General features: G+C 42.9%; 1 protein-coding gene across 4 annotated transcripts in view; it reads right to left on the bottom strand.

Moving 5' to 3' along the window:
• Nucleotides 1–2436: 2436 nt before the first annotated feature.
• The window catches only part of chd3 (chromodomain helicase DNA binding protein 3), a 52111-nt gene continuing 29464 nt past the window's right edge, over nucleotides 2437–25083 (bottom strand). For 3 of the 4 annotated variants that reach the window (XM_030076096.1, XM_030076098.1, XM_030076097.1), the window contains exons 31-40: nucleotides 24845–25014; nucleotides 24147–24357; nucleotides 23829–23945; nucleotides 23598–23729; nucleotides 22531–22639; nucleotides 21459–21591; nucleotides 18833–19028; nucleotides 17271–17434; nucleotides 16463–16589; nucleotides 12101–13365 (exon numbers count right to left, since the gene is read on the bottom strand). In XM_030076096.1, coding sequence (XP_029931956.1) covers nucleotides 13097–13365; nucleotides 16463–16589; nucleotides 17271–17434; nucleotides 18833–19028; nucleotides 21459–21591; nucleotides 22531–22639; nucleotides 23598–23729; nucleotides 23829–23945; nucleotides 24147–24357; nucleotides 24845–25014 — 1628 coding nt within the window. In that variant the 3' untranslated portion in view covers nucleotides 12101–13096. Of the gene's footprint in view, nucleotides 4603–12100; nucleotides 13366–16462; nucleotides 16590–17270; nucleotides 17435–18832; nucleotides 19029–21458; nucleotides 21592–22530; nucleotides 22640–23597; nucleotides 23730–23828; nucleotides 23946–24146; nucleotides 24358–24844; nucleotides 25015–25083 lie in introns of those variants that run through there. The other variant, XM_030076099.1, reaches the window with a different exon arrangement.

Below are 25083 nucleotides of genomic sequence, written 5' to 3'. Positions count from 1 at the left end.
AAGTCCCATTATGACATTAACTCACAATTATTACCTCATAATGGATGTAGCATGTTTGGAAATGACTATGTCAAAAATGTCAAATGTAATAATCCCAGTTCATTGTTCTCATATTTAGTTATTGCATCACAGTGGGAAACACTATTATTACATCATCGGCTAAACATTTTCCAGCTCTTGTGATGTAATAAATCACCACTTAATGTGATTTATAACATTATCAGGATTAATATTTATAATTTATTATATTTTTTAGGAGTTATTACACCATTAGTCAGCATTACATCATCAGTTCAAAATGTTAAACCTCTAATAATGTAATGTAATAAATCATGTGATTTTACTACATCAGCAATTTATAGCATTGACAAATTTAATAATTTATTGTTATAAAATACCGTAATATGTATTGAATGAATAGTTGCCTCTGAGAAATATATTTTCCACTAAATCTAATAATCTAAAGACTGAAAATTCAATTATTAAGGAATGTATTTCTTTATTAGACCTACATGAACAGGTGTTATTACTCATTTTGACAATTTTTACATTATCGGTTAAATCAGTGGCAAGGTGTCCTTGAACACACACATCAGCTAACCGGCTAAAACATTCATCTGATATTAATGTGTTAACCTTGGCAGAGAGAAGCATTCAGCAGAAACAATCAGCTTTTTAATCTAGAGGGATGGAGGTGCTCAATGGAAGAGCGCTTAAAGGGAGGTGGAGTGAGGTCAGACTTCTCTACTTTTCATGAAGCTGCAGGTTAGCACCGGGCCACTGGTAAATAATGAAGAATGTCCCGTTTTTCTTCTCTGGTGTCAATTTGGTCTTAATAAAGTGAGCTGAGCAAGCTCTGCAGCATGACTCTTCACCTTCAGTCATCATGAATCACCAGCCATGTGTGTCATCGGACTCAGAGATCCTCTGCTTCTCAAGGACTGTGTGTATGCGCGTGTGTGTGTGTGTGTGTGTGTGTGTGAGTGGGAGGGAGAGGTGTGATGAGGCCTGGGAAGAGGAGAATTTGAATCACTGCACGGCTCCCACAGCCTCCCACGAACATTTGCCGGGTTCAGAAGAGCACAGTGATCACAAAAACCAGCAACATTAAGCCACTAAAGAATATACTGTTTATATCTATCTATATCTATATCTATATCTATAGATAATACTTTCCTGCTGCCTATAATGCTCAGGTTTTCTGTTTGTCACAGTAATAGAGGTGTTCATTCAGTTCTATGTTTGGCGTTGAGCTCATATAATGGTGCTGTTGTACTGGACTGCATTTTATTGAGAGGTGTTTCCACTATTCTGTCCCCCTCATTGTATATAAATAAGAGAGGACAAAAAAGTAGAAACACCTCTCAGTATAATGTAGTTCAGTACAAGACCTTTGTCAACTACAACCTCAATAATTAACATATAATTAACTTTACACATTCTCCACAATGTCAACACAAACTGAACATTATAAACTTAAAAGGTAGAATTTATGGGGGAGCTGTTGCACTGAACTGCATGAGATTGTACAGGTGGAGCTGATAAAGTGGACACTGAGTATATACTAGATATAGATATAGATATATGTACTGTGTGGGAAAATGGCTCATCTTTAAATTCAAGCTTTAATGCTTCTCTTTACATTCATCACCCATGACTTCACCGCCACTTGACTTTTTTCTTGAGCAATGCTCATGAATCTACTGCAGTAAAACCACCCCATCTTCTATTCTCTGTGACTATTTATGCATGTATTCATCTGGTTTATTGGCTCATTTAGCAGCTATAATGCATTATTAATATATTTTCCCACGGTGTTTTGGCTTGAGGTGATAACAGAGCATACTGTGACTGATTTAGTGTTGATTTAAAAAAAAAAAAAATGTCTTTGAAATGTAGAGCCACAAATGTACATAATATAATAATATAACTGATTGTGTTTAATGTGTGATATTGCATTCATTATAAAAAAGCACAATAATTCAATTAATAATCCTATAGATGCAATTACTTACTTTAAAAAAATCCACACATTTCTATTTTCATTTCATTCAATTTTATTACAAACAAAAAAAAAAGAAAAAAAAAAAGAAAAAATAAAATAAAGAGATGCGTCATCATTGACATGTTTTCACTGCCACTCATCGTTTGATTGGCACCACTACATACACAGTGACACACGATACCCAGAAATAAACACAAAATTCTGGGGAAGAAAAAAAAAAAAAGAGGACAAAGTAAAAGTGGAAAAAAAAAAACAAAAACATAAGTGCTTGTTTTAGTAACATTTTAGCTAAGGGGTTGCAAAACTCTCGTATGAAACATAATCTGCAAAATGGACTGTCTTCTTGGTAGATGAGCGTAAAATGTCCAGGATTTATGGAATAAATGAACTCCTAGCTATCGTTTTTATGTTTGTTTGTTTGTTTTTTTTAAAAGAAAAATGCTCAGCCCTAAACTTAAAGTGGATTAATCTGACTAGCATTTACAGGTTGACATCAGGTTCTTAATTGTTTTATGACTTTACATTTGTTCAGCTATGTTTATTAAGGCGTATTTTAATGATAAAGGTTATAAAATGGACTCAATTCTACTGCTGACCTCTGACTTTCCAGACGATAATTACGTATTTTACTGGGATTAGATAGTATGCATTTTCAAGTTGCTCATAAAAGCATTTAGGGTTACATATGGCCTATTTACTATATATGTATATGTCATTTGCAAGCCCCAAATCTAAAATGTAAGCAAGAAAGTTGATGAGTTGTTTTCTCGTGTTATATCTACTTCTGAAGTTAGCTCAACTTCTTCGTTTGTTTTCTCTCGTAATCATAGGAAACATGGCAAAGAGGTGCACCGTGTGTCGCACGTGCGGCATCGTTTTTCATAGTTTCTGTTAAAAAAATGTCTCTTTTGGTAGAAGCTCTTTCTCAAATAGTAACAGCGAGGACAATTAGCAACATCAACGACAACAATACTCATAATCATAGTCGCGAGAGTAAAAACACAAGAGAGAGAGAGAGAGAACGAGAGAGAGAGAGAAAGAGAGAGAGAGAGAGAACACGTATGAGCTGTTTAAATATGCAAAGTATATCACAGAAGTCGTAGAAAGAAATAGAAACTTGGAGGAGGGAAAAAAACTGGAAAAACAGGAAAAAAGACTTGATTGGAAAAGGAGAGCGAGAGAGAGGGTGGGGGGAGGGATATCAAGTGGAGTGTTTCGGGGTGATCGATAGGCTTTAATAATAACACTGACTTGCTTATGAAAGGTTACAAACATTCATGGGAGGTTTTCCGAGAAATAGCGCCGCTGTTTTCCCGGGAACGCACGTCGTGTCGCGCCGCTCGGCTCGGCTCGGCCTCCCCAAAAAATACCTCAAAGCTCTGTACATAAACTATAACCAGCCGCTTCCGTCGCCATCGGGTGGGGGTGGAGGTGGAGGAGAGGGGGACGGGGAAGGGGCAACTACCTCATCGTGGCGGGACGAGCCCCGAATGCGCTTGGTTTCCTGCGTTGTACCATCGAAACACCAAAGGAAAGGGGCGGGAAAGCTTGAGCTGCGCTTGGAGCGTCCGCCTCCGGGTTTCAGCCTCTCGGAGGAAGAGCGTTAAAACGACCGCCGGCACGGCTTCATACCAAGAGTTTGTGTTTTCTTTCTTTCTTTCTTTCTTTCTTTCTTTCTTTCCGTGAGGACAGCATTATCGTGATCAGAGCATGCTTCAGAGGATGGACTGGAGATGGGGAGTGGCGGTGTCGAGTGGAAAACGGGTTTAACGCAGCTTCACATGCAGCTTCCTGTCGGGATCTGGGGCACTGGGGGCGGGGCGGAACAGCGGATGGGGCAAAAATGACTAAGTCATGGTCTTTAAAAGGGTCTAGAGTTGAGGTTCTGCGAGCATTTTGTGTGTGTGTGTATGTGTGTGTGTGTGTGTGTGTGTGTGCGTGTGTATGCCTGCATGTGTGAGGTTAGAAGCATTGCTAGAAGAGGAGGCCTGTGTGAGTAGGCCATTCATGAGGTGTATAGTGGTTTGAGGCAGATGAGAGAAGATTACAAGAAGTTATGCGACAATATGAACTGTGTGTGTGTGTGTGTGTGTGTGTGTGTGTGTTAATGTGCATGTGTGTGTGAGACTGTAAGTTTTGAGGAGTACCAGTCAGCAGAGCAATATTTCAGAGGAATTATTTTAGAGGGAAGGTCTAGCAGTGACATCTACAGCTGTGCGTGCGTGCGTGCGTGCGTGCGTGCATGTATGTGTGTGTGCGTGTGTGTGTGCATCAATTGGAGCGACTACAATCACTAATAGGTAAATAGACAAACTCTCAGTCAGTCAATTACAGTTTTAATACTGGATTCGGGATGAAATGATGCGGTTTAAGAGCATTTTCAGGTTCTGTACAGTGAGAAAGGTAAGAACGCGCTTTTCAGTGAACGGGTTTCTCTGCGTGTGTGTGTGTGTCTGTGTGTGTGTCTGTGTGTGCGCTAGTGTGTGTGTGAGTTTAGTCGTCGATGCAGATGACCTCTCCGCTGCGCTGCTCTCGCCGGCTCAGGAGCAGCTCGGCCTCCCGCTCCTTCTTGACAGACATGGGCGGCCCGTTGAGCACTGCAGGGGGGGGGAGAGAGAGAGAGACACACAGCAGAGTTTGGGTCAGTCCGACGTCACGAGACTGGAAAGAGGAACTCCGATTTCCCCTGAGGCAGCTACAAAGTCGGAAGAAACACTTTCTACAACTGTGTCACGTACAAATTCTGTATCTGCTGGCTGCTTCACACATCACACTTACACCGAGGGGAATACCCAAACCCAAGATCCCACTGTCACAGCAAACAGAAAATACCCCGTGCATCATTTTATACACATTTCCCTGCAATGCTGATATTTTTAAAAGCAAAGACCTACTTAATTAGCCTGGCTTTTAATTGAATTTGTTATATATTTATATATTTATTCAAGTATGTTAGCCTGTTTGCCCTCTTGGTCCATCCTTTTATTTTCATATCCTCTCTTTTAGTAATTTTTTTTTTTTTTTTTGCACTCTTAAGCATGCATTAACTTTTAATGTCCTGTTTGCACTTTGTATGTGCAGTTTTTTATTCATTTGGTTTGATTATTTTCTCCTTTTTCATACCGTGTTCATTTTATTCCCACTTTTATTTTGCTATTTTGAGTTTTATCTATTTGTTATTGGTTTTAATCCTGCCTTTGGTGTTTCCTCATTGCCAATTGACAAGATTTATGATAGCGTTTCCTCAGGATATGTTTATATTGTTTTACTGAGCAGCACATTGTGTTACATGTATTTGTATGAAAAATGCTATATAAATAAAGTCTCATTGATTGATTGATTGCTTTCAGCAGGGCATCTCTGGAAACCTTGGGATGCCACTAGAATTTAAAATACAATTCTGTGTGCACCCAGACATCCACATGCAAATTAAATAATTGTCCTTTGATTAAATGTCTTTATGTTTCCAAATGAGCACGTTTTAGGTAAAGATGTCCATGTGTAAAACCTGAAGCACACCGACTGAGTTAAAGGTGCCACATGTGGCATTTTAACATCAATAAATCATGACCACATGGTGATGAGTCATTAGTGCGGCAGTCATTACCGTAAACAAAACAAGACCACAGCCTCTGCTGTCGTCTAGACGGCAGTTTACACTGTGAGCCACGTGGCCGCAATTCACGGGAAAACTGCTGCACTTTTACAGCACAAAACAGGAAGAGGGCGCTGTTCTTCCGGTGCGAATGGAGCCTCAGTTTGCAGAGGGGTGGGGGGCAAGGAGCATCTTCTTCGGTGGAAATTATAAAAGAAAGTTTTAACTGCATTTTGGGTGCAAATTCAGGAGGTTCATCTCGCTATACAGCATGGAGACCCAGCTGTACATGGATAACATGGTAAGGAACATTTTTCTATCTTTCATAAATATCTAGACTTTGCTCATCCTGTGTGAATGTGCCGCATGAAACACAGATGTGTGTGCGTGTGTGTGGGGGTCATTTCTGAATCACATCCAGGTCCCGTGCAAACCGGGCTTCAGTCTGACCAGCAGACAAAAAAAATTAATTTGATACTGATGTGAGCAGGGAAAAGTCAGCAAATTTCGGCATCTTAGAGATTATGGAATCAGCAAATATTTGGAATTTGTACTTGGTAAGTGACATGATTCAACGATGAATCATTAGAATCAAAATCGAATCATTTTCTGTCAATCTATTAATCATTTCAGCTCTAGATGCTACCAATCACCTCAACCATGCTCTCATAACTCACAGCAATTACACCAAAGTCTCACAACTGATTTGACAATGATATATATTAGAATTATTTAAAAAAAAAAAAAAAAATCAGGAAAAAAACACATGATTTTTTTCCATTGTCTTGAATTTACTAACAAATCCATACAGGCCTCTGCTACCAAGTACTTCAATAACCTTTTTAATGAGCAAACTTGCATAATACAGTACATTACAGAATATCAATATCATATCATATTACATATACCATGTTTACAAGAATGATAAAACCCCCAGAATGCATAACTGTTGACTTGGAGGAAGTGGGGCTGGCGATGAGTATAAACACACTCACACTCACACACGCACACACTCACACACACTCAAACACCACAGCATGGTCAGACACAGACTCAGGGTTTACACAAATTCAGACACAGACACATAAACATACACACACACACACACACAGGCACACACACACAAACACGAACCTCTTTCTACGAAGCTATATTAAGGATTGGTCCTTCCCACATTTGTGTGTTATCATGAAGTTACTCAGGGGAGTGAAACTACGAGGGCAGCGCTCCTTCCAAAAACAAAGCCAGGAATAGCCGGAGACGAACAGCGCGCTTCTCTCACTCGCGCCCCGGAGAAAGATAAACTGTCATAATACCCCCGTGTAGATCAAAGCTGTGATAAGCAGCGTGGAGCGGGATTGAGGGGGGTAACGGGTGGCTTCCACTGCTCCAAGTCTGTGTGTGTGTGTGTGTGTGTGTGTGTGTGTGTGTGTGGAGAGCCAGAGAAGGGGGACCACTTATGGGAAAACTTATGGCATCTGGCCAGTGGAGGCCAAAACAGGGGATGGGGAAAGAAAGAGAAAGAAGAGAGAGAGAGAGAGAGAGAGAGAGAGAGAGGGAGACAGTAAGAGTTGGGGGGGACGGACCCAATCTGATAAGACACAGCACAAATAGAGTCGGTGAAAGAGTCGGAGAAATTTGGGGTGACGGCAAAATGAGAGAGAGAGAGAGAGAGAGAGAGAGAGAGAGAGAGAGAGAGAGAGAGAGAGAGAGAGAGAGAGAGACAGGAGGAATGAGGACACAGCACTCCCGAATGAAAAAAAAAATGGGAAAAAGGCATATAAGGTAAAGGAGCTGTGAAGATAAAATGGAAGGAGGAATGCAATCAAGCGCTCGTATTACAAGCTGATAAGTGCCTCGTTCTGTGATCTCCAAAACCATACACTTCACTCAAATTTAACACCCCCCCCCCCCCCACACACACACACACACACCGCTCGTTCTCTCCTCTGCTTCTGCAATACTTCACCTCTCCCCACCCTCCACTCCTCCTCCTCCTCCTCCTCCTCCTCTCCTGTTGCATGCACCCCGCTCCGCCTGCAGCTTTCATAGTAGCAGCGGCTATAAGAAGGAATTTCATGCAAAGTCCCGTCACGGCTCCTGACAGAAAAGCCGGTGAAAAGTCGCTGGCAGCTCTCCGCGCATTCCAGCCGTCGGAGGAAACCGGCTGACTTTGTGTGTTTTCGCAGCGCGATAAACTCTTGGCGGCTCGCGAAAACGCTCGGGTCCGTGACCGAGAGCTGTTTGTTTTCACCATTTATCAAAATCCAACATATACGGTCCCGCTTTATTTGGACTGTAAATACGCAACTTAATTTCCACTTACTGTTACAACCGAGTGTTTGCTTGACTTCAGATCAACCTGTCCAACGTAAACACTCCACTTCAGCATCAGTATCCCATCAGCTGACTTTGTATCAGCGTTATGTGGATACAACGTTGCGACAAAGCTGAATATCAACATGGGATGTTTCTTAATTAAAGGTGCATTATGTGTAATTGCCGAGGGTTGACTGAAGCGAGGACAGCTTAGCCTCAAATGACGACAAAATATGGAACAAGCAAGTAACTTTACGGTTGAATCTTCATGGTTCACTTCAGAGAGTTTCGAGTGACTGCAGGTCTGGTGTTGCTCAATTCAACTGTGATTTCTCGGTTGAAACACGCTAAAGATTACGTTGCTGACATAATCAAGTTATACATGACAGAACGGATGATAAAATAGCACCTTGGTTAAAAAAATCTATCTTACAAAGATGGCATGTCTTCTCAATATCACTCGACATTGTAGTTTTTAACCTCCTGAGACAAGACAAGATCAGTATGTTGGCATGGCAACGCATCAGTGTGGACATGAAATGACTTTTAGGTCCAAGCAGATACTGCGGTCTCTGGTGATTGGCTGGGGAAAACTGAATCCCCCTCGCCATGGAAACCGATTAGACTGGAGGCAGAGTGTCGGACTGAAGATGGAAACGGTGAGTTGACAGTTCAGTCTTGATTTCAAGAAAAAAAAAAAAAAAAAAAAAACTACATGCTTGTTAGTGATGTGTGACTCGCTTTAGCAACTCGTCCACCCACAGCCATACACTTGTGATAGTTTCAGTGAAACACACACCTGCACCTGCATGAACCTGTTGAGCTCATTTATCAGAGGCCATTCCTCTGCATGGTGCTTTATACTGTTTTTATTCTAATCTATTCAGCGTGCAACATGTCTGCCATTATTTATGACTTAGTTTTGCTGTCCCATAACCACCCAAAGCTGCTGTTTACCCACTGGACCTGGAGGTCACAGGCTCCTCTCTGTCAGCTGAGGCTACACAGTCTCACTTCAACTGATCCTTGGCAATTTTGCACTTTTAAAAATATTTATTTTAGAAAAATCAAAATTGGGTAACTAGTCTGAGGATTCAGTTTTAAGTGGGCATGAGGGTCTGGGGGAATTTAGAAAACCGAACAGTGAATATTCATTTTTTTTTTGCTCTGTAGGTGCATAAATTTTTAAGTGTGCATGGTGGGATGGAATCGCAAAAGAGCACACAAATATCAACAAATGTGTGCTATAAATACACAGTGTGAGAAAGTGAATGAGAGACGGTTTCAGCGCCAACTTGTGGCCAAAGTGTACGTTTCTATGAGGTCCACATAACGAGCGTTGAAGAGATTTTTACCATCTGCAGCAGGACCGGGCAGACCTCAAGTGCCCACACAATCCGACAACCAGCATAGCCGGCGAACATCTTTATGAGACAGAGCAACAACTGCATCCAAGATACAAAACCAACTAAACAAAAAAACGCCCTGCTCCAGTTAGTGAAAGTCAAAATATGATTGGCAAGCTGCGGCCTTAATGTGAGAGTAGCCGCTTCCAAACCACGTCTTCAACGACAAAACAAGCCTGGATGTTTTTTGCGTGAGTCAAACAATACCAAAATTTCACTGCTTGGAAGACCCGAGGAAAAGTCTTGTTTACATACGAATCAAAGTTTGAATTTTATGGCTGTAACCGGAGAGTGTATATGAGGAGACGGCTGCATGAGAGGTTAATGCAGCAGCAGTGCATAAAACCTACAACCAGGATCGGCTGCACACGCTGACCGACGAGAAGCACCACTCCATCCTGCAGAGGAATGCCATCCCATCTGGGTTAAAGTTGTTTGGACGGGGATTCGTTTTCCAGCAGGACAACGACCTTAAACCTCCACCGAGGCCGTGCCAGGCCTATCAGCGGTCCAAGGAAGAGCGAGGAGTGCTGACTCGCATGGCTCTCCTTCCACAGTCACCGGACCTGAACCCCACTCAGCGCCTTTCGGTGCAGCCAAAAAAAAAAAAAAAAAAAAAAAAAAAAAAGGTGAGATACACTAGAACATCACGAGACTCTCGGTGGGACGCCCCGGAAGGAAACTGAAGACATTCGGATTCTCAAATTCTGCAAAAACTTGAGGAATCGATGCCAAACAGACTGCAGGCGGTGAGTTCAGCAAACGATGGACACCAAATATTGAGAAAATTTGGCTTTCCGTCAACACTAACAAAACTTTATTTTTTTTAACTTACTAGAAAAAAATGTAATCTTACTTGAGGAATATAATTTTAGTTTTTTATAGATGATGAAACATTTAGTTGCCACTTTTGGCACCTGCTGTATATATCTATGAGATGTATTACAAGTTTGAAATCGATGTATCCTTCTAGTGTAACCTATGAGGAAGTATGGGTGATGGATTATGAATCTGAAATGTGAAAAAATAAGACAAAGGCAATGAAAACTATTTGAGACCAAAGTGTTGGCCCGTGTCTCTCCTATTGTAGGCCCTGTCTATTATTTAGACGTAGTGCAAGCCGCCATCTTGGCAAGTAATGTAGAATTTTTTTTTTTTTTTTTTTGGCTGCTGCACTGATCACAACAGCTCTGAGCGAGTGTATTTAGGCAAAAAACATTTCTGTTGGTGAAAGCCTCACATGTCCAAAATGCAAAAAAAAAAAAAAAAATACTGAGCGACATCCATTTGTGACTTTATCCACTTGGATTTTGGGAGAATTTCATAAGTGTCGTGCAATTTTCTCAACTCACAGGGGACCACGAAATCTTTCAAGAAAATCACCAAAACAAGAGTTAAGAGGTTTTGCCATAAAGTGATTTGCATGACTGTCCATGCAAGTAAAAGTGTGAGCATATGCACCACAGATGCTAAGTCGAAGTGTGTGTTTGAGTGTGTGTGTGTGTGTGTGTGCAGATAACCTTGAATGCACTCTACTGTTGCATGTTTGGTGAATTCATCAGGACGTGTAAGTTGATTCACGAGCCGTGTTGTGTTGCTGCATGAAACGGCAGTGCTACCACACTTAGTGTATACACATGTACACGAGATCACATTTACACACACATCGACACACACACACACACACACACACACAAGCCCTACACACTCATACACTGTCATTGCAGGCCGCGCAACTTCCCCACATTCCCTCCCTTTACATATATCAAACTTAAAGGGAAATAGCACTGCATTTCAGCTTGGAGACACAACTCGTGTGTCCTAGAAAAGCTCGGATTGTATTTGAGCGGATCATTCCAGAAACAAGGCAGAGGAGTGTCTCCGGCCTCCTTTTCTGGAATGTCACACTGATGTACAGCTCCGCTTCGAAAGCGCTGGAAAAACCATGACAGTATCCAGAGTGTTTTATTTTCTGGGGATCAGGGAACATTTTCCAGCTTGGAACCCCCTAGCGCTGCCATAATATAAAGCTGAAGTAAGAACATTAAATTTCAGAAGAAGAGGAAAAAGAAAAAAAAAAAAAAAAAAAAAAAACACACACACATCGAACGAGGCTTCAAAGTGAGCCTTCCACTTTCAGCACATCGGTGTGACATGACAAACGGCAGTTTTTGCTTCGCGAGCTTTGAGGAAGAGGAGCCTCGAGCGCTCATAAATACTGATTTTGCTATAATCGGTCATAAAAGCAGCACATGTAAATTCTTCAGTGGAGTGATATTCCCCTTTAAGTGACCCCCACAAAAAGGTGCTACAGTGAATATGCTTCGTAGTACAGTACATATCTCAACGTTAGCCCATCACATCAGCCGTTCTCACTGCTACTGATTGGTTAAGTTGAACAAAGGCAGCGTAGAACAAAAAAAAAAAAAAACAGCCCTGGTTTTCTAGAATTATGCTTCATTACACTTTGGAATGCCAGGGCAAAAGAGTCCATGGGAAGTAATATTTATATCAGACAAGCCTTTTCTTTTTCTTTCTTTCTTTCTTTCTTTCCTCTCAGCTGAAGGGAGACAATCCAAGATCGTCCCCCTTTCAGCTCGAGTTTGGACTTCAGCTGCTTGTGCTGAGCAGATAAATTAAAGTCTTTGCAGGTTTTTCAGGTTGTGTGTGAGGTCCAGAGTGTGTGTGTGTGTGTGTGTGAGGGAGAGAGAAAGAGGGAGAGCAGCAGAGAAGGAGGAGAAGGAGGAGGAGGAGGAGGAGGAGAAGGAGGAGGAGGAGCGGAGGGCTGTGGAGGAATGAGGGAGTACAGGGTCGGAGCAAGGCGACAGGCTTGTTCAGCCGGCGGGCAGATAAAGAATTGATCCGAGGGGAAATCTTTTTCGGAGACAGAAAAAGAATGTCAAGAAATTTGTCTGATGGGTAAAAGCGGGAATGAGAAGGAAAAAAAAAAATCCTCCTTCTTTGCATTTTCCTCTTTGTCAAGCCTCATATCTGAATTCTTGAAAACGTTTCCCCTTGATTGCATTAACATACTCTCTTTTCCCTCTGCTCTCCCCTGCTCTCTCTCTCTCTCTCTCAGGCCACATCCAGCCAACATCTTTCCCTCAGTAAGTCAGATTTTTGGGCCTTTTTCAGTAGCGCTCTCTCTGCTTCTCTTTGTGCTCAAGTATTTGTTTGCGCCGGGGAGGTCATCCCTCTTTTTTCTCTCTCTCTCTCTCTCTCCCTCTCTGTCCTTCCAACTCTGTCTCATTTTCTCCCCACGCATCATTAGTGTTTGATCTAAGAACTCGGGCTTTTCACCTCTCCCTCCTTTTCTTGGACCCCCCCCCGCCAACTCACTCCGGTTGATTGCTTGTTTTCATTTATGGATCAAAGTGCCGCCACCCCGCTTCGCTTTTCAAGCCTCTCCTCTCCTCCTCTCCTCTCCTCCTTCAATCCGTCCGACAAGCTTCGCCTCTACAAACGATGCCGCTCCTGCCTGCTCGGATTATGTCTCTCAGTGTCTCTCTGTCTTCTTCACATTCCAGCAGTATCTGTTTTCCGCAGAGTCCGACGTGTCCTGGGTGCTTCTCTCGCCTCGCTTCCCCCTCAGACATTCGTGTTTTTGTCGAAAACATCTTTTCCGTTCCCTTTGGCTTCGGTCTTGTCTGCTTCAGTCTCCAATCTTTCAATTGTTTTTGCATTCCAACCCTGTGTATGTTTTATTCAGCTGGTTTGTCCTCTCTCCCCTTCTTCGTTTTCCCCATCTGTCCATCCATCTCTGCTCCCCCCTCAGGGTTTCTTCGGTCGACCGTTGCGCGGCAGGTTCTCCACCGTGTTGCTGAGGCGGTACTTGACGATGATGCTGTGCACCGTGGACTTGGGCATCCTCAGCTCCTGCCCGATGGCCCCCTCTGACTTCCCGTCCTTCCACAGGTCCACCACACGCTGCCGCTGCATCACATCGTGCTCCTTGGTCTTCTGGCAGACCCCAGCAGCGGTAGGCCCTCCTGCAGCTCCCCCAGCAGCTCCCCCGGTGGCCCCAGCAGCGGCAGCGGCTTCTGTGGGGGCAGACAAGCGGCAGACTGTAGTGGAGACTCGGGGAGGGAGCAGGATAATGTGATACTTTACTGGTCCCCGTAGGGAATTCTCTTTTTGTTTGCCTCCCTCCTCCACAGGGAGGGTCAGAGTGGAGGGTCAGCTGCAGAGCAGCGCCTCTGGAGCTGGTAAGGGTTCAGTGTCCTGCTCAAAGACACTTCAGCAGGGTGGGTGCTTGCCGACATGGGGGGGTTGAACCCTCTGCGTACTCCGGTTGAAGGCCGATCTCCCTATTCACTACGCTCCTACAGGAGGAAATAGTGTCTATCATGTGGGACTCCTTTTAGTGCTGATGCTCCTTCTATGTGTAGCTCTACAGTGAAGAGGCTTCATCGGGACGGCACTTCAGAAACTGGTTTCCCTCAATGAGTCAATGTCAAGATATCACCTCTGGATATGTGTTGACTCTGTACACCGACATGTAACTGAAATATTATCGAAATCACAAAATGGCAAAGTGCAATATCCAAACTGTGTGAGCTGTAATTTTTTGATAAAGGTAAAATGTGTGACAGAATATTATAAATGAAGTCCTGTGGTGCTACAGAGATGCTCTGGCATACAGATGTTATTCTCCAGACATAAGAAGCATGTTTGTGTGGCACAGACCCCATACAGCAAAAATCACATCATCAAAATTTTAATACTTTTCTCATGAAAATGAAAATGATAATGCATCAACTAGTGTTCAAACAACAAAAACGAGGACATATCCCATCTAGATACTCAGATGCTGGACAGTTAATAACAATGAAAAGATGTAAAGTAATTTTTAATTCAGTGTGCAGACTCCCACTACTGGTAACGCAGTAGCAATATCTGTCAAACTGCTACATGATTTTTTTTTTTTAGTCATTCATTCCTACCCCAGTGGTTAAAAAAATCTTTGTTTGAACATCTAATGTATCACTCTGTCCAAGTTCATAGAGTGCAGCTTTAAGTATCTGTAGTTCAAAAGTGCCATGGCAGGCTTGTGTATTTTTGGACATGTTTTGTGTACTCAGAAGTGGGGGAGAGATGGGAGCTTGTCTCAGGAGAGGCCGTTTGATGGAGAGAGGCGAGGAGGTCACAAAATCAGAGGATCTTGTTGTTTTAACTCTGCCCATTTCTCTCTCCCTCTCTCTCTCCCTCCCCTTCGCTCCCTGGCGGAGTCTAAAAAGGTCAGCAGCCACTGCGACCCCAATCAAGACCACAAATGTGGCCCCATTTGCTGAATAGCCGTGCCCTGCCAGAGTTCAGTGTGTTCAGACTGCCTTTCGCTCAGCTGTGCTCGCAGCTCACCGCAGCGCAGCGAGGCCCCCACAACACCCACGGCGCAACACAACTTGCGCGCAAACTATTTCTGAACGCGAGCGCTCAGCCCAGCCCTCGGCCAGTTCACAAGTCGCAACACGACGTTTACACAACCGAGCTCCTCTGCGGTCTCTGTCCCTCTCAAAATACCTTGGTACAAAGTCCTCTGGTCCGAATGTTTTCTTGGCATGGCCAGATACAGACAGACTCGGCATAATGACATTTTCAGGCAAAGGCCCGAGCTCCCTAAAATGCAATGCCTTTGACAGATGTTTCGGTTTACAATTACATAAATCAAGATGTACTAAGTACGAGGCAGATGCAAGACTGAGAGAGCTGGGTGTTGTGGTTTTCAGAGCAATACCAGTGGGGAATATCAGGTTTTACCAGTTATCTCTGCCACATCTCTGCTATCTAAACGTCTCCGAACAGGAATACACATGCAGAGTGGAGAGTGTGTCTGGTGAACATATGCTGTTACCAAACTAATTATGAGAAAATAAATTCACAAACTGCCAGTGAGCTCTGACAGATTGCAGACTAGGAGAGTCGGACAGCGGGCCAAAACAAAATGGATGGATTCGAAGATTTTAATTAAAAAGCGCTTAACTTAATAAGTAATGAATGCTACAATAGGACTTCACCAGGGAAAATAAACACGCTCAAAAAAAGAAAATACCCATCCGACGGTTTTTGATAGCGCTCCAGACTGAGCCTTATTGTTGCACAATGTGTCATTACTGCTGAGCAGAGTATTGAGGTTTTGAGGTTAGACATGTTAAGAGATGAAAATGCCTTAATATAGCCCTATGGCACATTTTATGTTTGATTTTTGGTAATGTCTATTTCAGGTGTCTTACTGGCAGCCACATCAGAAAGTCTGCTGCAGATGTTTTTTTCAGATATCAGCTCCTCTCTGGGTTTTTGAGGGTTTCACAACTAGGCTGCTTAAGGAGCTTAGGTGTGTATTCTTTACTATATTAAGTCCTTAAAAACAGGGCTACTTCATAAGCTGATAGAGTCCCCTGGTGCACATATGAAAGTTGAACTTTAAGGGTTAAATTTCAAAGCACTCAGCGCTGTAATTCTGTCACCGCGCCAAAGAGCCTCTCTCTCTCTCACACACACACTATTTTGACTACAATGCATAGAAATTCTCCTGAAATATCCCCCTGATTCTGAGAGTCAGCACTCCCTCTGATAAAGCCCAAACAATCTTTTATTTTCTTGGCTGAATGTTTCCATGACAAAATGACCATATAAAGAAGGAGCTCCTCGGAGGAGATCTTTAAATGGGAACAAAATTTGGACTGGTTTTGTCCATCATCAGCACAAGTTGCCAAAGCAATCAAGCCCCAAGATTTCTAAATCGTCAGCTTGCCATGCTTGATAAAGATCAAACCCACTCGTGCGCTGTCCAGTGGGTTACCCAGAACACAGTAAACTAATAATAGTTGTTGCCTATCCATCTACAAATTGAAATATTTGCTATATTTCACTGAAAGCACTTTCTCATAGTGGCACATGCACCTCATTCTGCCTCTCTCTCTCTCTCTCTCGCTCTCTCAAACACACACACACACACAAAATTTGTTTTTCATGTCCTCACTGCACCTCACTTTGCATTCGCTGATTGCTCGCTGATAGCAGACTAGAAAAACATTTCAACCAAAATACTCTGGCCGGCCTTCCGTCCATGTTTTTTTTTTTTTTTTTTTTTTTTTTTCGGAGAGGCTGTCACTGTGAGTTGGCGCCTCGCACACTGACCTGATATGAAGGATCCGGGGGGCATCTGACTGTAGTTGGCCCCTCCCATGTGCAGGGCGCTCGGGGGGGCGGGGGTGAAGGGGGCGCCGTAGTTCTGAGGGGTGGCGTAGGGTCCCGGCGGGATGGGCTGCACGGGAGGGGGGGGAGAGAGTTGGAACGTTTGGTTGTTGTTGATTTTTTTTTTGCTCACCAGCGAGAAGACGGGATTATTATTGAAGGATTTTCATCTGAAATGTGATATTTAACCCCTCGAACTCTTACATCTCTCCCTCAGTGGCTTCATCATTATGTGAATTATTCAAATCCAAGAGGCCTTTGTTTTATGGCTGCAGCGTTACATCAAATAGAAAATATCTACATGTCCTGAGCATCATTTTTTTTTTTTTTTTTTTTTACATATTTCTCTGTCATTCAGCCGGACATGTTTGGTGTCTTTGGAAACCTTGGCATCTCCTCTACAATTTAAAAAAAAGGTTCTGTGGGTTTGAACAAAGCATGGATTGGTTATAATGAACACACTGATGGCATTGGCAGAGACGAAGAGGTTAAAATACTTAATGTAAATCAAATAAATTACAAATTAGGTTTGATTTATATAAGCCGAGTACATGTCAGCTGGCTAAGCAGTTGCAGGGAGCAAATGCACAGGTGGGTGACAAGATAATGGGAAATGTATTTACGTTGGCTTGCATCCATCCATTATTTTTCCACTGAGTGCAGCTAGCTCGAGCAGGTTTCAGCTTGTGAGCCTGGCAGTGTGTGTGTCTATGTGTGTGTGTGTGTGTGGTGTTTAAAACAGCCTGCTAACCGGGGGTGTGTGCGTCTCGGTGCCCTTGCTGGCCAGTCGGCTGAGGATGCTCCTCTCGGACATCTGCAGGCGGGCGGCGATGGGCGGCACTCGGGACAGCGTGGCCGGTAGCCGGGTCACGTCGGCCTTCATGTCGCTCAGCAGCTCCTCCAGCTGGTTCAACACTGACAGCACAACGACAACAAACACACACAACAACAGCAGCAACAACAACACTCGTTAGCCTTCGATGGACACGGGACATCCTCCGTCGCATAAAATTTCTCGGCTTTTCCCGTCTCAACTCAACTGCGACTATTAATAAGATTCTGATACTTTCATTGATTCATGCTAATAATTCTGACCTCATAGCCCTGCAGGGATCTTAAAACTTTCACTTTCACTATGAAATCCCCGAGTAAAAGTCATAGCAGGGTGGTCAGATTACCCAGGTACCATCACTTCATTCAACGCTCGGGGTCGATAAGTGCAAGAAGCAGTTTTGCCTGCGTGCATTTATTAACACTGAGAGCATGGGAAAAAAAGCCTCGACGCCGGGCTGACACAGGATCGGCGAGGTGGTTCATCTTGCGAGCTTGACTGCTCGTGAACTTCAATGGAAGTTTACTAAAAAAAAAAAAAAAAAGTTAAAAACGTCCTTCCAAGGTTAAATATTGTTGTGGCTCATGGTGAAAGTTGTACGACTGTGTACCGTGACTGTTGGAGTTGTAGATCTCTCTTTTCTTTGAAGCCGTATGAAAGCTTTATGAAATGGGCCCTAAATCGTCTCGGCTATGACCAACACTGATTTACCAATAATCTGTCAGCAAACATAAATCTTCCTTTTTTTATGGATTTTTCTTTCCCCCCCCCTTTGCTTAAAACGCAACTCTCACTCAGTTCTCACACTTAATTACTGTTTTTCCACCTTTGTATCCTGGCTTTTTATGTTCCTCATCACATCCCTGCATCCAATTAGTCACTGGTAGCTTTTCAAATTGCTGAAAATGTTTACGAGCGCTCGTTAAGTGCAAACGCGCACAAGTACAAGACAAGTACAGGATTGCACCGAGCGAGTTATCCTTTCGAAATAACAATATAAACACGGACAGACTTGCCAGGGAGCAAGTGAGGGAATGTTTGGAGCTATCACTGAACACGGTGTAAGCTTATCTGCGCGGCTTTGTGAAAAAAAAATCAACTCCTGGCACGGCGATGCGGTCTGTGCTGCAGGAAAGCCTCGGCTCGCACAAGACGTGTGAAGATGTCTATCTCTCTCTGCCTTTCTGCATGATAACGTCTTTGTGCTTCTATCAGTCTGCCAATCTCTCTCTCTCTCTCTTTTTCTGGCACAGTGTGTTTGTCTCTCTTTCACACAACCAACACACATACACGGCAGGCGTACCACAACTCGAAAAAGTGCAAATCAAAACACCAAAAATATTTCCGGAACACACTAAAGTGCCGTTTCCAAGTGCGGCTGATTATTTACCGATAAAGAAACAGACGAGGGATTAGACATGGATTATTGTTGCACGCATCGCCCCGCCAAAAAACCTGCCCACCCTCGACCCGTCCCTCACCCTTGTGCAGGACGGCGTTGGCCGGCTTGTTGCCCGCGAGCGACTCCTTGCTGAGGTGCTGGTGCGACTCGGCCAGGCACTCCACCTCGGCGAAGCGGGCGTTGAGCGCCATGGCCGGGTGGCTGGGGTCCTGCGTCATGTTCAGGTAGGCGGCCCGCCGCAGCTGCTCCTCTATCACCAGCGCCTGCTCCAACAGCTGCAGGGCACAGAGGGGGGGGCAACGTGAAGTCACCACCACTGACTTTACACTGACACTGCCGTAAGAGAGTAGATTTTGGATATCATAACACGGTGATACGGCAAAAGTGATGTCTCTTCCTGGTTTTAAAGGCTGCATTACAGTAAAGGGAGGCAATTTTCTGAACCTAATAGACTGTTGTTCTGTTATTTGCCTCTACTGTCTTGGTCATGACATCCACATCACTAATGGCTGTTTATCAAAAATCTCTATCTTATGAAAGCGCCAACAGTCCCTACATATTTGTTACAATATCAACATCAAGGTATTCGGTCAAATTCAAATTCAAGGGGTAGGATCCTATAAGTTTTTAACTTCTTCCTACTCCCTTTTGAACATATGCTGGCCAGGTAGGAAATAGCATTGAATTTATTTATTTTTTTTTTTGTACTTTTCTTCTGTTGCCCTGTTGTTGCATTGTCTGTTGTCCTTTATACAACATGTTCAAAATAATAAAAAAAAAAAATAATAATTGTGATAGTTGATTTAGTCCCTTTTGCCCTGCCCTAAATGGCAGCGAGATCCAAGTCTGGAAAAAATCAACACCGAGAAATCATGCAAAGTACGTCAATGAACTGAAAACTGGATGTTCATTTTTACAACCCCCCCTCAGGTCTGTGATCACTTTAAAAAAAAAAAGCTATTTACATCGTCCAGCTTTCTCCGGATGGAGTGATTGCTTGCTTGCTGCTGTTTAGATACAGTTTACATTTTGCTCTTAACTTCAGATGCCTCATTTCTTCTAGACAGTAAAGTGGCTATAACTTAAACCACAATTTCATTTGGACGAACTGAGCAAATCTAAATTAGGGAGGATGGGATGGGTTCGTTTCTATTTCAGCCTCATTTTGTGATTTACATTGATGAAACAGGTGTATTTTTACATGAAAGAATAAAAAAAAAGCCTTCCATGAAAGCACAAGGGGAAAAAAAAGAGTGAATGATGAAGGAGAGGAATATAATTAAATGATTAAATGAACTTCAAAGTCACAAATCAAGGCTTGCGCTCGGTTTTCTAGCCTTTCTCACATCCCCCCCCTCCTCTCGTTACAGTGCGTCTGAGAGCTGCCTCAATCAGGTCATTCTCTGCTCTATCACTCGGCCATTAGCTTCGATTATTCTGTTTCTGCTGTTTCTTAGCAATGGATCAGTGTCTGGGTTGGCACGGCAACGGCAACACAGGCATTCCTCACCGACCCGAGCTTTAAACACTGATTAAAACGAGTGTGTGTGAGTGTGACAAGCATCTCGGAGAAGGGGCACACCGTGATAGACGTCTTGCAAAAGAGGCTGCCAGGATTATAATACTGAGGGAAATTCAAGTGGAGGTATTCCTGTATTATGGTGCTGTTTTGGTGCCGTTACATGACACATATCGTATTTATTTAACAAGAGCGATAATGAAAAAGGCGAGAGGGGGAGAAAGGGAGAGATAAATGAGGATGTTGAGGGCAGGATCTGAAACATGTGAGCCTGTCAAAAACAGGATGAGTGCCATTTCAGAAGTGCAGCGGTCAGCAATACCATCCAGCCAATATGTGGGTCTTGGGGCATCTGTCATCCAACCATCATATAGGTCAGGTGATCCGAGACACAGAAAAGCTATGACATGGGATTAATTGTCTGTGCGGAGGCTCGTGTAAGGTTAAAAAATGTCAAATATATCTAAATTTATCTGGCTGTTAAAGGAATACTCCAACGTTTTGGGCAAAACACCCTATTTCCAGATTAAGACGAGGCGTCGAATACCATTTTCACCGCTGCATGTCCAGTGATTCAGTTTCAATGGGTAGAATTTCATGTTAGCTTAGCATTAAGACTTGAAGTCTATAGGAGTCATTAGCCTAGCATCAAAGTGAAAAAACAAACCTTGCAGCAACTACAAAGTTGTTTTATTTAGGCAGTGTATCATGTGTTTTGAAATATACATCTTGGAATTAAAAAAAAAAAAAAAAAAAAGGAAGTTAGAAGGTGGGACTTTAAACACTGAATACATTTACTCGCTCGTTGCACCGTTGAAGGTACAAAAAGATCCACCACAACTTAACTTCTTGTGAAATTACTTTTTTTTTCTTTGTTTTGTTTTTTTTTTAATTCCAAAATGTGTATTTCAAATACACATGATACACTGTGTAAACAAGACAGCTGCAGAGTTGCTGTTGGGGTTTATTTTTTTCACTTTGACGGAACTTGGCTAATGACTCCCATAGGCTTCAAGTGTTTATGCTAAGCTAACATGAAATGCTAACCACAGGAACCAAACCACTGGACGTACAGAGGTGAAAATGGTATCGAACATCTTGTCTCAGTTTGGGTAAGTCAGAAAAAGGGTATTTTGCCCAAAACATTGGAGTACTCCTTTAAAGTGAAGGTAACATCCGGTCCTACCTTGAAGCGTCGGGCCAGGAACTTATTCTTCATCTCCAGGAAGTTGCCCTTGTTCGCCTGCGACTTGAAAGGCTCGTTGACGATGGCGAACTGCGGGTCGTTCTGGATGTCCTGCCACCGCGCGTAGCCATGACTGCCACAGGGGTCAAGGGTCATGTCACACTTTGGTAAAGGACCTGGATCTACAGGATGAGACAGCTTCTCAACTCTGGTCCAGAATAAAGTTACAGCGAAGCTACGCGGGGCGGGGCTCGTCACATGCAGCGTTAACTGTGGTGAAGCTTCAACCCCTGAACGTCTCCTTGAACTTGCAATTGTTTTATGGCTGCAGCATTACATCAAATAGAAAATATCCAAATGTCTTGTGCATCATTTTATAGACATTTCCCTGCAATTCAACAGGATATACTTGGTTTCTTTGGAAATCTTGGGATCTCCACTAGAATTTAAATTAAAATAAAGCATCATGCATTTGTAATGATGAACCAACAAATTGGACTGGCACAGTTGAAGCGACTGACCTAAAAGATGTGAACAACTTAAGCATCAACCATCAAGAATTTCCCAGTTTGCAATCAGTAAAGCATATCTATCTATCTATCTATCTATCTATCTATCTATCTATCTACAGAATATACTTTAGCCAAACATTAATTTTTAACCAAATTTGGGTTAATAATTTGAATAGCATCCTTTGAATGCTTGGAAAAAAAGTGCTTGGTCATATTAAAATGCAAAATTGCTAGGGGTTACCATTTTGGAAACAGGTTTATGAGAGCTTTTAAAACAAGATAGCTTACTTTTATTTCAGTCAGCTAAGCAGAACCTTGGCATGAGTTCGCAAAACACTGAAAACATGACTTTCATGTGAGTATCACATAATTACAGCTCTAATTCAAATAATAGAGGGAGGAAAATGAACCAAATGACCCACTACATCAGCTTCCAGTAGACACAGTTTACTGTTTACTGAGGCCGGGCTGACTTGTTGACTTATTACACTGGGACTCGGCAGCCGAGAGAAAAATAAACACAGTGGGGTCATCGCCCGGGCAACTGCTGTCAAGGATACAGCACGATTCCCGCCAGCAGCCAGAAGTCATGTCGACGGTGCCAGATCTCGTTCATCTTTCCTGAGGAGATGGCAGCCCGCTCCTCATTCTGCCAAAGAGTGTGGAGCTCTGTGGGACGAAGCCAGCAACAAGGTGAAAATAACGTCGGCCTCAAAGCGTTTAGCTAATGGTAGAATAACAGCGAAGAAAGCAGGCCGCTCGGCCACGGGCTACTGAACAAAGTAAAGATAAGGTTGATGTTTTGTTTTTTTGGAAAAGAAAAAAAAAAAAAAAAAAACTTCCTGATCTAAAAATAGAAGTGTCTGCGATAGACATGATATTACATTTGGGAGTACATTTTATCTTTTATGAGCTGGAATGCAAATTGCTGCTTTAAGTGCAAAATATAATTGAGTGTGCAATGATGAGCTGGAATGCAAAATGCTGCTCCAAGTACAAAAAATTGGGTGTTGAAATGATTTATATTGCAGAGAATAATGCATACGCTTGCAAATATCACAATTTCAATATTACTGGATATTGGCCCTGGTATACTCAACATAATTATTGATTACTTGATTACTAATGCAATAATACACAACAAAAACTCAAAATCTTACCAAGATTATTTGTCTTATTTCAAGTCAAAAATGTCTTATTCCTAGTCAAAATATCTCATTACACTTAAAATAAGACATGATCACCTCAGAAGTAACTTGTTTTTAGACAATTGTCTCTTGTTTCAAGTGAAAATTTGCTTGTTTCATTGGCAAAATTTGTTTCTTGTTTCTAGCCAATTTTCACTTATTTCAAGTGAATTTTCACTTTTTCCACTGGCAAATTTTGCCAATGAAACAAGCAAATTTTCACTTGTTTCAAGTAAATTTTCACTTGAAACAAGTGAAAATTGTCTAAAAACAATTTACTTCTGAGGCGATCATGTCTTATTTTAAGTGTAATGAGATATTTGGACTAGAAATAAGACATTTTTGACTTGAAATAAGACAAATAATCTTGGTATGATTTTGCGTTTTTGCAGTGTAGCCCTTTGTAAGTGGTGAAATAGTGAGCAGGAAGGTATTTTCACCGGTGAAGCCTCCATCGGCGATGTTGAACATGAAGCGCGGCCGCTCGACAGGCGGCCTCCCGTTGCCCTTGGGCATCTCCTCCTTAGCTGCTTTGACCTCTTTCACGCCATCTTTTTCACCTTTGACCTCCTCTGTGAGAGAGAGGGAAACCAAGCAAAGCAAAGATAAGCACCACATCTCCACGAGGCTATTATTTCCGCAGGTGAAATGCAGGAGGAACAGAGACGTACCCTTCTTCACGTCAGTCACCTCGGGCTTGTCCTTGGCTTCGGGTGTTTCTGTTGGCGCAGGCGTCTCCTCTCGCTTCTCCTTCTCCTTCTCCTTCTCTTCTCCCGCCTTCTCTGCATCTGCAACGAGAAGCACGGCTCTCAATGGCGAGGGCTTCTCTCAAGATCATTCCACACACATGCATTTAATTTCATAAATCGCTGCTGTATATATACATAAAGAGATATAAGCAGGTGGAGCCGGGGAGGAGATGGGTTAAAGTTTGCAATATGTTTTTTTTTTTTTTTTTTTTTTTTTTTTTTTAGTTTTGTTTTTTTTACCTGGTTTCTCATCTTTGACCTGAGGAACTTGTTTCGTTGGTTGTTTGGTCTCCTCTTTGCTCTCCTCCTGGACTTTCTTGTCCTCGGCCGTGGCAGGTGGAGCGTCAGGTGCGTCCTTCTTCTCCTCCTCTTTCTGCTCGCTCTCTCCCTTGTTTTCGGGCTTTCGGCCGGGGGACGTGTCTTGCGCCGTCTCTTTTGTCGCGGAGGAAGGCTGGGGATGGCAGCGGAGTGTATTATCAGAGAGGGAACCGGAACTGGTTTCACTGCTGGAAACCTCCTGTCTTCAAAATCTTGACATTTCAGGACTAGACAGGACTAGGACTAGGATTTTTTTTTAGCCAAATATAAGGGGTGCACAATTTCTTCAACACACAGGGAAGCAATCAGTGCCAGTGGGATGTGATAATCCCACAGTTTCCAATCCGATCTGCTTTATTTTGCATTGATTCAATGTATTTACACTTGTTCCTAGAAAAAAATCCTGAAACAAGTGAAGCCGCATTAGAAACAAGTGGGATTATCTCATCGCACTGTCAGATTTTTTCACCTGTTTTAGATTTTGCAACTAAATAAAAGTCTAAATGGAGGATAAATAAAAGAGACTGATTGGCAGCTTTGGTCTGTGGAACATAACCATATTTTCTTGCTTAACGTCTGGAGAAAAAAAGCGAAGTTGGTGTCTGAGAGCCATGTCCCACCTCTTCAGGGTCTCCGGCCTTGCTGCTCTCCACCTCTTTTCCCTCATCCTTCTCTTTCTCCTTCTCTTTCTCTCTCTCCGACGGAGCCTCTCCCTCCTCCTTCTCCTTCTCCTCCTCCTTCTCTCCCTCTTTCCCGTTCTTTTCTAGCTTCTCTGCAGGAGCGGGGGTCGCTGTGCGCGCACACACACACACACACACAAACACAAACACGCACATACAAAGCTGTAGATCACACCCAG

This window comes from Myripristis murdjan, chromosome 18 (genome assembly GCF_902150065.1).
Source record: "Myripristis murdjan chromosome 18, fMyrMur1.1, whole genome shotgun sequence".
NCBI lineage: Eukaryota > Metazoa > Chordata > Actinopteri > Holocentriformes > Holocentridae > Myripristis > Myripristis murdjan.
The sequence above is the reverse complement of the archived record's forward strand: the minus strand, read 5'-3'. Positions and strand labels throughout refer to the sequence as shown.